Source organism: Centruroides vittatus, unplaced genomic scaffold (genome assembly GCF_030686945.1).
Source record: "Centruroides vittatus isolate TY-2023 unplaced genomic scaffold, ASM3068694v2 scaffold_769, whole genome shotgun sequence".
Classification (NCBI taxonomy): domain Eukaryota; kingdom Metazoa; phylum Arthropoda; class Arachnida; order Scorpiones; family Buthidae; genus Centruroides; species Centruroides vittatus.
The window spans coordinates 1,829,403-1,843,878 of NW_027122717.1; the positions used below are offsets into that span (position 1 = coordinate 1,829,403).

The 14,476-nt window shown below is 29.8% G+C and overlaps 1 protein-coding gene across 2 annotated transcripts in view; it reads right to left on the bottom strand.

The window, feature by feature from the left end:
• Positions 1 to 14,476, bottom strand: part of rudhira — an 80,661-nt gene that overhangs the window by 55,217 nt on the left and 10,968 nt on the right. For both annotated transcript variants that reach the window (XM_067288159.1, XM_067288158.1), the window contains exon 2: positions 1,132 to 1,186. In XM_067288159.1, the coding sequence (XP_067144260.1) occupies positions 1,132 to 1,186 (55 nt within the window). The remainder of the gene's footprint in view (positions 1 to 1,131; positions 1,187 to 14,476) is intronic.

Below are 14,476 nucleotides of genomic sequence, written 5' to 3' on the forward strand. Positions count from 1 at the left end.
TAATTTAGCTTCTGGAACTGATGTAAACGTAATATATTGGAAATATTTGGTTAAATATTCATCACTGCTAGTTTTAAATTAGTTTCCATATGTCTGTTAGCCAGTTTCTTGTTTTAATTTTTATTAAATTCATTGCGGGAAAAAGTATTCACATACATAAGTTGTAAAAATAACGTTTGAATTTTTGCTACATACTTCCTTAAGCTGGGAAATTGATATATTTATTCACATTTTATGCGTCGCGGGCCGCAAAATATATGAATGCGGGCCGCATGCGGCCCGGGGGCCGCAGGTTGCCCATCCCTGGTCTATAGCAAGGAAAGAAGACATTGATGTCTCTTTTATTATTTCTAGATATCAAATGCATATTTGACAATGCATATTGGCATTCAATTTTAAAACTTAGTACCAAAGTACCAAAGAATATTTTCTACTTGCTCAAGGATTTCTTAAAAGACAAGACAGCTAAGCTTAAATTAAGCTTTGTTTAAAAAAATCTGCTTCCTAATAAAGAGCATCCCCAAGGCTGAGTATCTGGATTCCTACTCTGGAATATTGTTATAAATGACTTGCTAATTAAATTATCATACTGGTTCTGTTTGTCAGTTATAAAATCAGCTCTATCGTTAAAAAATAACTAATTATTGACAATTTTCCAAATTTTCTTAAAAACCAGACCTTTTCGGTCTTCGCTTAAAACACTCAGACACACAATGCAAAAACTAGACCAGTGGCAACACTTTGATAAAACTCTTCATTTGTTCCATGAGGATAGCTAAGTTGAATCATGGTAGGGATAAAAATATATGGGGGTCATATCTGCAGTTTGTTTTATTGTGAGATGGTCATGACCTGGGGTACTCCTGTACTTAAAATTAAAATACAGTGTGATCCTAATTTACAAGTATTCAATATATTATATGAGAATACAATACAACAAGCTGTTTTTTTTTTAATCTCTCTTTCCTTTTATGAGATCAAATATTTAATACAATGAACCCCAAGATGATCCCTTAGACAGGCTTTATTGTATATTTAATGTATGAAGAAAATTTTTCCATCATATCCTACAATATATTATTAAAGTTAAAAAAACTTTAATACTAACTACTGTTAAAAAATAGTACTTACTTGAGGAACAACTTCATGTATAAAGCCAACTACACTTTCCATATAAGTTTTATCACTAAAAATAAATTATTAAATTATATTAAACAAAAATGACAGACAAAAATGTTTTTGAAATACTGACAAATCATTTTAAATAATAATTTAATAATTTATAAAAAAAAATTTAACTTCATTCTGATCCAACACTTTTAAAAAATTAATGTTTTAAGGAAAAAAAAAATATATAAATTATATAATATATATATTTAAACATACATATATATAACATATAAATTATATGGACCAAGTAATTAATATGGACATTATGAATAATGACAAACAAAATCAGGCATTTAATAAATTTCAGGTGTTTTAACATAATTTTTCAAATTGACCGGTTGTTATGAATACTGCTATCACCTAGTCGGGCAAAGTGATAACAATATGTTGAGGAGTGATCATCCAACATACACTAGCCAATCAGCACTCACATCCGAGTTGAACGTGCATATTACGTCTAGTAATGAATTTTAAATTTATGCAACCAGTAGTTAACCATGTGCGACATTTTAAATTTACTGGAGGCCAAGGCTATAGTCAATGCTGCTGCAACATTGGTTGTAAATCTAATAGATGCAAATGCTACAAAGAAAAAAAATTATGTAATTTCAAATGTCACCAAAATCTTAATTGCTCGAATAAATAAACTAAAAAACATTTAATTTTTAAAATAATTTATACCAAAAATGAAATTCCAGAAGTTTCCTGTAAATTGATTTTTTGTTAATATTAGTCTTTTTAATTGGTAAAATTTTACCTGTGTACACCATCACGGCAGGTTGCAACTGTTTGTGCTCATAACAGACTCCTCCCGGAGGGGAGCTGCCAGCAGGCCACCAATTGTTTAACATCACTAGTTACTGATTCACGGTAGTTCTTGAACACATATCAATAACTAGTGACGTTAAACAATTGGCGGTCTGCCAGCAGCTTTCTTCTGAAAAAAGTCCGTCAGGAGCACGAACAATTGCAACTGCTGCAATGACGGTGCACATAAGTAAAATTTTACAGTTTAATTAATATAGTTAATAGTACTTAGTTTTAAAAAATTATGTATGCTCTTTAAAATACTTTGAAATAATTCACAAAAAATAAATATTTCTAAATGAAATAAGTGGAGTTTTCTTAATCAATTTAAAATGTCACACAAGATTAACTAGTGGTCGCATAAATTTAAAATTTGGTACTAAACACAATACATACATGCAACTCAGATGCAAGTGCTGATTGGCTAGCATATGTTGGATGATCACTCCTCAACATATTGTTATCACTTTGCCCAAATAGGTGATAGCAGTATTCATAATGACCAGTCAATTTGATAAATTAATCAATATTTATCAGACTGCATGCCCATTTTAGTCATTATTCATAATTCCCTATTAATCACTTGGTCCATGACATATACACACACACACACACACACTTCACTGCTAGACCCTATATAATCATATACAGTTACTGTATTTGTTTATGGAGTTTATGAAAGTAAAATTTTATTTTTTCAACAGAAACAAAAATATATACCATTTAATAATGTAAAGAAAAACTCTTCATTGACTGCATTATATAAATAAACAACTCATACAACCTTTTAAACCACAGCCGTTTTTATTACTATTCAAATGTTTTCAGTCATCTTTAATGACCTTTTTCAAGAAGAAACAAAAATTGAACGCTGACAGATTTGTATCAACGATAAAATTTGCTTTTGGAACACTTTTTAAAAATTTTTTCAGTACGCATACTCATAAAAATATATACAATATAAGTGCCAATAAAGGAGAAAACATAATAAAATGATTATATAAAGACAAATTTTTAAAAAGTGTTCCAAAAGCAAATTTTATCATTAATACAAATCTGTCAGTGTTCGATTTTTGTTTCTTCTTGAAAAAGATCATTAAAAATGACCAAAAACATTTGAATAGTAATAAAAATGGCTACAGTTTAAAAGGTTGTATGAGTTGTTTGTAAAGAAAAAGAAAGGAAAATAAGCTCATTAAGTTCAAAAAAATATCAACATTCAAATAACATCTGTCTTTGTCAATGCATTCCTGTAGCCTTGTGAAGAAGTTGATCATTGCTTGCTGAACTATGCTTGTACAATGATAATTTAGCTCTAAATATAAAATTCTTCAAACTGATCTCTCTGACATCTGTAGAGCACGAGCATGTCTTAACACTGAACAATGATGGCTACTCTCCATAGCTTGTCTCACCAATTCTGAGTTTTCAAGAGTCCAAACTGTTCATTCATTTCCACAAGCTTTCCTTAGATATGCTGAAGTTGTCATTCTCAGGTTTTTGATCTATTTCAGAATAGTGTTCCAGCTTGGAACTCGGCCATGATATCCAACATTAAAATGAGTTTGAAACTTCCTCCAATCAGTCACCAAATCACCACTTTTAAAAAATGTTTCAACAACAAAAGCACAATGCACAGCAGTCCAAGGCTTCATTGTTACTGAGAAATGGCATCATCTGATGAGTAATCAGCACCCCAAGCAAATGTTATAAATCAACCTAAAATCATCATCATACATCCCTGCCAGATCCTGGACACACACACAGTATGTCAAAAAACATTTTCTACTCTTGTAATGTTATATGAAAAAGGCTGAATGTCTTAATTGAAAAAAATAATAGTTCAGATGTTTACATGCAAAATTGAAAGATTAAAAACTACTAATAAAATACACTGACACAGTTTTCTAATACTTTACAATTTAGATTAAACTAATTTATTTACAAGCACAAAATTATACCTCAAGAAAAAGAATCACACTGATGTTTTTCTCTGGTTTTAGGATTTCGAACAAAATATATAGATTAATATTTTATATAATCCTCCTTGACCTTAAGGACTGCATCAACTCTTCTTGGCTTTAATTTTGGGGCATTCTTCCTTAACCAAGTTGTAGAAGATTTGAAGGTTACTGTTTTGCAATTTTTGTCTTTCATATTGACCATAAGTGTTCAATTAGGATTAAATCTGGCAATTGTGGAGGCCAGTCTAGTGTTTTGATCTTTTTTGGAACAAGGATGTAATAATCCTAGCTGTGTGCTCGAGATTTCTGGCTTGTTGAAAAATATACTTTTTTCCAAGATGCAGTTTATAAACTGATGGAGAAATATGCTGCTTCAGGATTTCATGTTCATGATTCCATTGCTTAATTCAAAATTTTCTACACCTCTCCAAGACCAAAATCATTTTGCTACCTTCCTCCATATTTAACAGTTTTGATAGATTTTTTAAAACTGCTACTATGTGCCTCCAAACTCTGACAATTCAATCAGATTCAAACAGATTAACTTTTGTCTCATTTGACTACAAAGCTTGTTTCCAGTCATTCACAACGATGTTTTTGGCATTTCTTTGCCCATGCTAGGTGTTTCATCAAATGCACATTAGAAAGCAATGGCTTTTTTCTAGCATGACAACTTGTTAGATCACAACTATGCAATTGATTTCCAACTGTTTAATCACATACACATATAATACTTGTTAATCTGTTCATAAAATATTATTTAATTTTGAAGCTGATAAAAATGGATTACTCTTTTTTTTTTGCTCTATGCAGCATTTTTCTGTCTTCAAAACTGATTTTTTCCCTTGGCTGTCCAGAGTTTGGCAAATTTGTTATAGTTCCATAGGTTTTGAACTTTTCCACAATATTTCTAATAGTGTTTATATAAACACTAGTTAACTGGTGGATCTACAGTAAATTTCTTTTCCACATTAAAAATTGTATTTATACAATTTTTATAGCATGTGATTCTTTCTTTGACTTAGGAATCTACGCTTGCAAATTTAAAAAAAATTCAGCAACGAGTTTTACAACTCGCTGAAACTCGTTGCCCAGCAAAGAAAATAAATTAAAATTGTATGTCACACCATCTGTTATGAGATTTTATTTTAAAAATTTTTATATTATTAATTATTATAAAATGGCAAAAAGCATAAAATTAGGATAGATGTGAATTTTAATTTTATAAAAAATTGTAAAGGCTAATAACACACAAAATCTTCATTAAGTCTGACCCTCTTGAGATATGATATATGACCTATTTACAATTACATAAAAAAAAAAAAACCTATTTTACAACTTACACTATAGGTATAGTACAGTATATAGCTCTGTTTTTTAACCTTTTACTCATTTTGCACTGATAAAATTATGGATAATTTTACATAGACCAAGTAATTATATGAACTATAAATTATGCTTATTTATTAAGCTTATATATGCTTATCTACAGTTACTGTACATAACACAAAACATAACTCTTAGATTATTATTTAAATGTCACTTGTAATCAACTGTGCTGGCTTCAGTATAGTGAAATATTTTAACAGATCAGCACTGGTCCATGGACCAGTGGTTGAAAAACACTGGTATATAGATAACAAAATATAGTAGACTAAGGAGGAACTGAATAGGTACAAAATAAACATAAGTTACATACAATACACTGTTTAATTAACATAGTAACATTTCTGTTTAAATTGGCAAATGGAAAGTATTAAAGTCTCTGAGCTCTATGACATGATCTACCCTTGTAAGATATACAGACTAGAGAGGAATCTGACTTTCAACAATTAAGACAAATTCATTAGATCAAGGCTGTATCCAAGGTGCTTATGGTGCTACAGTACTCCATGACACCAAAGCAATCAGTTTTATTACTTTAAAATAAAAATAAATATAATTATGCATATCACATGACTTCAATGGCAAAAAGTAATCTTGTGAAAAAAAAAAAAAAATTTCAAATTGATATTTCTTGGAAACAAGTGTCAGTTTGGAGCACACAAACATTTATATTAAATAAAAAAGTAAAATTAATGATAAAAAATGATGTTTCACAATACAATTTTTTTTCAATGAAAATACTATGAAAATGACTAAATATTTTATGATGCCTGGTGATTAATTTAAAACACAATTACATATAAATTCAAAATAACTATAATTTCAATAATTTCTAGTGAAAATAAGAAACCAAATGATTTCACACCTTTTCTATTTCTCCTTTTGAAAACATGCTGAGTATAAATCGTACTTAAATTGATTATAATTTACACAAATTAATCATTTCAAAACTATCAACTAACTATTTTCCACCTTCCATTTAACAGCTTAAAAGCTAAAACACAAAAAAAAAAAATTGCCAAATGATCTGCAGATTTTATCAGGCTGTGTTTTAAAACTATTTAATAATCAGAAAGTTGAAGTATGAGGTTGATGTAATCTACATTTAAAAAAAATTGATCTAAGAAGTTAGATAACAAGATAATTCTAAGGTAATTGAGTAACATTCTCTTAAAAATAGCTTGGTACTTCAAAATCTACCTTGAGAAGCTATATTCTTAAAATCCTGGATACACCATTGGCCTATGTTGTTAGAATTTATAAATGACATTGTGAAAAAATAACGTACTTTTTTAATATCGCAACCTTTAAAAAATCTTGTGTTTGGGCCTGTTTTTATACTCTTATATATATTTAACATAAGAGTATTAACAATATTTTATAAAGCTACTTAAACTTGAAAAGTCTACAAATTTGTTTTGTAAAATATAATGATAAGTCAAACATTTATATTAAATAAGTAAAATAATGATAAAAATATGATGTTTCACAATACTATTTTTTTCAATGAAATAATCTTTAATATCTGTTAAGAAATTTTATATAAATACTATGAAAATGACTTTAAATATTCTCTGATGCCTGGTGACTTTTTTAAATTTGCAATTTACCAGAAGAGCTGAAAAAAGTTTTTATTTTTTTAAAATCATTAGTCCGCTCTCTGTATAATAAATTACTGATGCCAAGTCAAATATGATTACTCTGAAGACGTTGACCTATTTACTTCAAGGAGAAAACAATCAGTAAATTTTTTTACCAATGAAGCCAAGAAAAACAATTAAATAACTGATCTTATTTTACAAGTTTTACTGTATAAATTAACTCTTGCTTCAAGCTTAAATGCAAAGTTATAAAAAAATAAGTTTTTTTTTTATAAGGGATACTCAGTACTTACAAAAATTTAGGAAGGCATACAGACATCAAAACTTTGGGAAATACTGTTGTACTGTTAAGGTTTACACAAAAGCAATATGAAATCATGCAGAACAGATAGTAAGACCAAATACCACTAAAGTAAATATCAGAAAGCACTTTTACCTATATATTTAGACTTCTTCAGCTTAGAATGCAAAAGCTAAAGAAACACAAACTAAAATTTAAACCTTAAAAAATTTTAATTATCATAATTTCATGCAAATAATCCATGGCAGCATATAACGTACACAAATACCGTATTTTACGGACTATAAGACGCACCTTAATTTTTAACCTTTTTTTTTTTTTTAAATACCTATAAGATGCTACGGACTATAAGACGCACCTGAATTTTGGAGGCAATTTTTCAAAGAAAAAAGTGCGTCTTATAGTCCGTAAAATATAGTATATATCCTGCACCTCTGAAGTGGCCATTGAAAGCATGATACTTTCTGTACACTCAAACCTGTTTTTGTGCGGTCTTTTTTTCTGCGATTTGTTTTGTGCAATTCTTTTTTTGCAATAACCAATTTGATTGAAATTCATATACCGCACACAAAAATCACACAAAACAAATCGCACAAAAAAAAAGACCACACAAAAACAGGTTTGAGTGTATGACATTTAACTTTAGATGTAATTATAAAATAAATGCAATAGAAAATGGAATACTGAGTCAAACTACTAAATTTCACAAATGCAGAATACAAAACAGCTGAAAACCATCAATCAAACACTGTTGTACTGTTAAGGTTTACACAAAAGCAATATGAAATCATGCAGAACAGATAGTAAGACCAAATACCACTAAAGTAAATTAAACCATCAATGTTTTTTATATCCTATTGCTTTGTTTCCGATTTATTTATCAAAAATATTTCATTAATAATTTTATAAATGAAAGAAAATAAACTAGGAAAAATTAAAAAAATAATTCTAATTAATTTGAGTTGAGAGTTAGCTTTTAACATCAGCTCTTATTCACTATATTTGTTGAATGACATAGATAACTATACCTGGTTTAGCAAAAAGATCTTCCTTGAGTTGAAGTACAGACTCTGTTTTAAGGTAGTCAATGTATATAAATGTAAAATTATTACAATATTAAACATAGCAATAAACAAAAAGACAGAAAAGCTGTTATACAAACTAGATTCCTGGAATCCTTTCCGTACAAACTTAATTGTTTGATATGATTCATTCTCATTTACTTAAATTTTTGATAAATTTTAGTGTAAATACAAAATTTGATGCTTTTGACAATTTGGTAAATAAGACAAAAGATATAAACATTACTATGTGCATACTACAATTGCATAAAAATGAGCAATAACAAAAAGTGAATTTCCATTCAAATATGGGTACAAACAGAAAATTCTGTCATCATATACCTTTAAGTCAAAGAAATAAAATCAATATGTATACATAAAGATCTGAACAAAACTTATCCAGACACATACTTGAATGGCATATACTATTTTGAAAAATATATTTCAAACATTTTCTATAAACATCCATGGTTATGACCCTCCCATATCAAAATGTTAGGGTGGAAGACGGGAAGAACTTTTTGTCAAGGAGACTGATCACCATCTCACAGAGATCTCCTGAAAGTGAGCTTCCAATAGAAACTCCTCTCTTCTGAAACATTATTATTAAATTGAAACACAGAAGAACAACATAACATCTTAGATAGTTCTAAAATGTGCTGGTGGATTTTGATATATGAGATATATTCATTATGTGGAAATCAACCAGATTTAGGTATGTTTGTACAAACAATGAATGACAATCCATACAGTCTGACACTGCAGATTTACCAAAAAAATAAAGTTGAAGTACATTATTTGGATCTTATCATCAGATACATGAATTCTCACATTGAAACAGCGGTGTATTATAAACTTTGCTATACCCCCCTCATACATCCCTGCATGATGAAACAACCCTATTATTATAAAACTGCTGCTTTCAGGGTCCTAATCAAGAGGGCATACACAGGTTGTTCTAACCCCCTTGAAAAAAAAGCAGAATTGTCACATATCAAGGAAATAGCAGATTCATTAGGATACAATAAAAACCTAATTAACCGTATCTCTAACAAATACTTCTCATCAACGAGCACCTATATCTTCGTAGCTGACAACATTACTAATGTCACAGAAAAAGCAATGGTCAATTTCGACCACAACCTGCACTTGATATATACTAGAATAGCAAGACGCAGAGGGTTGAGTAATATATAAAGAAGGAACCCTACGATATTCTCAATATTAAGGAATGGGAAAAACCCCAAACTGACAGAAACTCCCGAGAGTGTATAAGGTTCCATTAAAGATACAAAAAGTTCAGGAGGGATCTAGTCTACATCAGCGCCACTAAAAGATCATTAGAACAGAGGATACGAGAACACAAATATGACAAAGCATTCAAAAATCACCACCAGCCTATCTAGGTTTGCCTTGGAAACAATATAGAGGCAAAATTAAATCAGGCTCAGCTCATAAGATCCTCTACAAATTAGAACCATATCAGGCTTTGAGTCCACTGAAATATTTAAAGCCAGCCTTGGCTCCAATTGCATAAACTCTAAAGATGAGATTCAACTGTTGAAAGCATAGAAAACATGGTACATAACATTGTTATAACCTGGATAGATCAGCTCATGTTCAAATTCAAATACTACACGAATATTCTATTCAGTTCCTTTCAATTAGAAATGAACTATTTCAACCTAAAGTTGGAATTAGGTGTATTCCAAAAACATTTGTGATCTTCCACATTTTAATGGAGGCAGAAGTGGTTCTGTGATTAGATGTTAATACATTCTCAGTAATAGAGAAGTCAATTTTTTGCTTTTTGGTTATTCCATAAAAATAAAACTAAGAAGAATATTAGAAGAATATTGTAAATTAAATAAAAGCTATAAATCATAATGTAAAGCCAAAAGAAAAGCTATTTAGGGCCAAAATTAATCTACACTTTCAATGCACTAAAAGTTCAAAAGAATTTTGATCGATAGTTAACAAATTCAGAACCAAGAGGAATTTCACAAGTGTAATATCAAGCGAGTTCTCAGTTTCCTCATAGAACATTTTTCTAGTCTTTTTGCAGTTATTTTTTTAAGAAAACTTTCCTGCTGTATATATTCCTCTTTTAGATGATTCAATTTCTCAATCAGAATTAGGTTATGCAATCAGAAAATTAAAACTTTGTACATACATCACTAGGTCTAAATAATATTCAAACTGAAATGATTAAATATCTTCCCACTGAAATACTAAATGATATTTTAAATGTGTTTAATTTATTTAAATCAAACTGTGAATTTTCTGCAACTTGGAAGCAAATTAGCTTAAAAATGTTATACAAAAAAGGCTATAGATCAGTTCCAAGCAATTATCAGCCAATAGCATTAATCAGTATACTAAGAAAACTGTTTTCAACTATATTGGCAATTCCTTCAATTCTAATGATGTCATACTCATCCATTCAAAGAGGTTGCAGCCAAAGTTTTCATCTCTAAAATGTGACTGTTGAACGTTGAGTGCCGCCATCTTGTAAGCCTAGAAGTTTGACAATAGCATTTGGAAGAATGTCATTTAAATCATGCTTGATGTTCCAAATGCCATTGCCAAACTTCTAGGCTTACAGGATGGTGGCACTCAACGTTCGATAATCACATTTTAAAGATGAAAACTTTGGCTGCAATATCTCTATTAACTCTTTTCAAGGAGCTTTTGTAAAGAATACAGGAATAGAATATAATCTGTTTATTTTAAATAGAATTATTCAATTCACACTTTCAAGAAAATAGAAGAAATTGTATACAGGTTTTATAGACTTGTGTGCAATTTAAAAAATTTATAACTATTAGTATTTATGATAGAGAAATTATGTAGGATGCATTGGAAATAAGAAAATCTATATTTTTCTATACGTTTCCACATGTCCATCATCATTAGTAATATAAAGGGTAATATGATTTTGTAGTTCTCTAAAAACATTTGCCAATTGATTCACAGTAATGCCTGAAATCGCATTAGTTATTTTAGCTTTAAAGTCTTCTAATGATTGAGGTTTGATTGCATACACTATTGTTTCACATGTCCCCATAAAAAAAATCTAATGGAGTCAAGTCTGGCAAAAGTGAAGGCCAAGAAAATGGTTCACCTCTTCCAATCCATCTGTTATCCAACTTTATTTAAAACTAGATGCATTAAGCTTTCTAATACTTTTTACAGATTTTTCTATCACAAATACTAATAAACTTATAAATTTTTTTAAATTGCACATGGACTTTATGGACACCCTGTATGTTGGCATTATGTTACTGATAGAATCTTCTAGCTTTGCTGTGTATGTGGTTCTTTTCATTAAATTAATACGACCACTCTGCTTTTGTTCACCTTGTGGAGTGTAACCCAGTTACTAAGCCATCAATTCTTCCTTTCTTTTATGTTGTTCCAAGAATTTATTTGTTTGTTCTATACCTTGTTTTTAAAAAACATTCCAAGTTCCAAAAAGTTTGGCTAAAAAAGAAGTGTCTTCTATAGAAACCTGATGCTGGCCCCTGCATGTGGCCAAAAATATTTACATTTACAATGCTGTCACTGCTGGAATCATACAAAAGATCAGTTTGTTATCACTTATATAGTAGTTCCAACTTTAGGAATAATTTAATATGTAATAAATAAGTATTACCATATTTTCATGGAATGACTGGCATGCCACATAAAAATGGGGAGACTAGCATGCTGAAAACTCAAAGGTTACAGTCATGCCAGTTAAACTGCTACTAAAATGTAAAATTAATCAGATCTAATAAAACTAGTTGTTAATTAAACATTAAAGGAAACATTCTTCCCAGTACAAAAAAATAATAACATTGTAATTTGACTGAATTAAAATCAGGAAGTGTGTTTTCGTTTACAAGTTGTCAGTCAGTGCTACACTGACCATCTACCCTGACCTTTAAAAATAACACCTTCCTCTCAAATTTCACACAAAGCTGTTGTTAATTGGTGTAAGTGGAGATAATTTACAGGGAGTTTCTTAAATTTAGTATGTTTATTTTTGCATTTTTTAATCAAATAACAATAAAATACACATTAAAAAAGCACTGTCAGAATTCCACGAGTATTTTACATCTAGAAAGAAGACAAAATGAAGAAATTAAACATATAATCATAGTTTATGATGTAATGCTGACAGTTTCATAGTTTAAGAATAAAAAGTTGTTCATTTTTACATGACGTAATTCATTCATTTTTTTAATGTACCCTCTAGAGAGGGATGTATAGCCTCATTTAAACTGGCATGGCATTCCCCGAGATAAGCCAGCATGCTGATTGCAAAACAAGAAATAGCAATTAGAATAGCCAAGGCAAAAACAAATTTGTAAGCAATGGACAAAATCTGGAAAAGTAAAGCAATTAGTTTGCAGACAAAATTAAAAGTATTGAACACCTACATCTCCTGCATGCTGTATGATTGTAGACATGGGTAATAACAAAAGATATGGAAAGAAAGATATTAGCATTTGAAAGACACTGTTACAGAAAGATCTTACAAATAGGATGGATGCAGAAAGTCACAAACGAAGAACTCTATAATAGGATATATATGAAAAAGAATCTCTTACAAAAAATTATACAACAAAAACTTCAACTGTTTTCATTCATTCTTTGATGTTTCCAAACAGAAAAATTAAGACTAGTCTATGGTATTATGGATGGATCTAACAAAAGAGGCAGACCATATAGAGAATGGATTGATAATGTGAAGAAGTGTATGGAGCAAATGTACAGGAATTGAGAAAATTGACAATGGATAGAGAGAAATGGAAGGAAATAGTGGAAAAGGCAACGAGTCCAGCATTAATGATGATGATGATGATGAACCAGGAAGTGAGAGGACTGAAGTACACAAACAAAACTGCCCCAGTATAACTGACAACATGGAAAGATTATTTAAAACCTTGCTATTATTAAATGAGTAAAATAATCTTTATTTGAAATTAGATATTATTTTGACATAGATTACTTTGAATTAAAAAACTTATTTTGTTCATTAGTAAAATAATAATTGCTTTCCTCTTTAACCTAGATCACAGATCAGCAACCTTTCAACGGTGTTGTGCCAAACGTAAGTTATAGTGTTATTCCGAGCGCTGACATGATTCTACCAAGTTTATCATATATGTTATCAAAATTAGTCCAGTTATAACAGACTTCAAAAATGCATAATTTTGAAGTTAAGTTGTTAATTGAATTATGTTCTTACATGTGAAGTAATTGCATAACACATAGATGGCAACACAGAGTGTAAACACATGCACTATAATAGAAATATACAAACAAGAGATTCATTTTTAATGTACCACGACCTTCGCTAAACTATAACTTCCATTTAAATGTATAATTAATAATTAAAACATGATTCTTACTATATTTCTATTCAATCAGAGTGCCACTGAAAATCGTTTCATGTGCCATGTTTGGCACGTGCCTTAGATTGCTGGTCTGACCTAGACTATCAATGAAATTGAAGAAGTGATTGAAAATGTGTGGTGTATAATAGATGAGGCAACTTACATATGTGGGAGGAAGTTTCAAAACTATCTACAGTAATTTCATCTACAGTAAATTTCATAAACCAGAAAACCATATTTGCTGGTTACAAAAGTGACAAGACAAGGCCAACCATGCTACTTTTGCTTAATTTATTCAAGATTTACTTACTATTTTTCAAATTCAAGTGTACAGAAATACTTTGCTGATCTACTACTTTCTCCAGATTCAGTACTTAAACACTGGGGGCCTGGATCACAGCAACAATTTTTTATACTGAAAATTTTGCTGTTATAAAACAGGATGAATGTTTAGAAGTGCAGTGTACAAAAGCTAATTTTTCCTTATTGTCTTAGTTTTTTACTGAAACAGGTTTTTTCAGTATTTGATGAATTATCTGCATTCTGTGTTCACAAAGTTAAGCAAGTATTTCTTTCTAAAATTCAATGTATTAAAGTAAATGTATGTTTCTAGATAAAAGTAATGACTAGGTTCACCACACCAAAATATTATCCACTTAAAGAATAAGATAACTACTATCTATTAGCATTAAATGATTTTCATTACTTATAATATCATTGCAAGCACTTTCAATGTTTTATAAATGTCATCTTCAGACAAAAAAGAGAAGTGAATATAATTTGTTATATTCTTTGCCTGAAA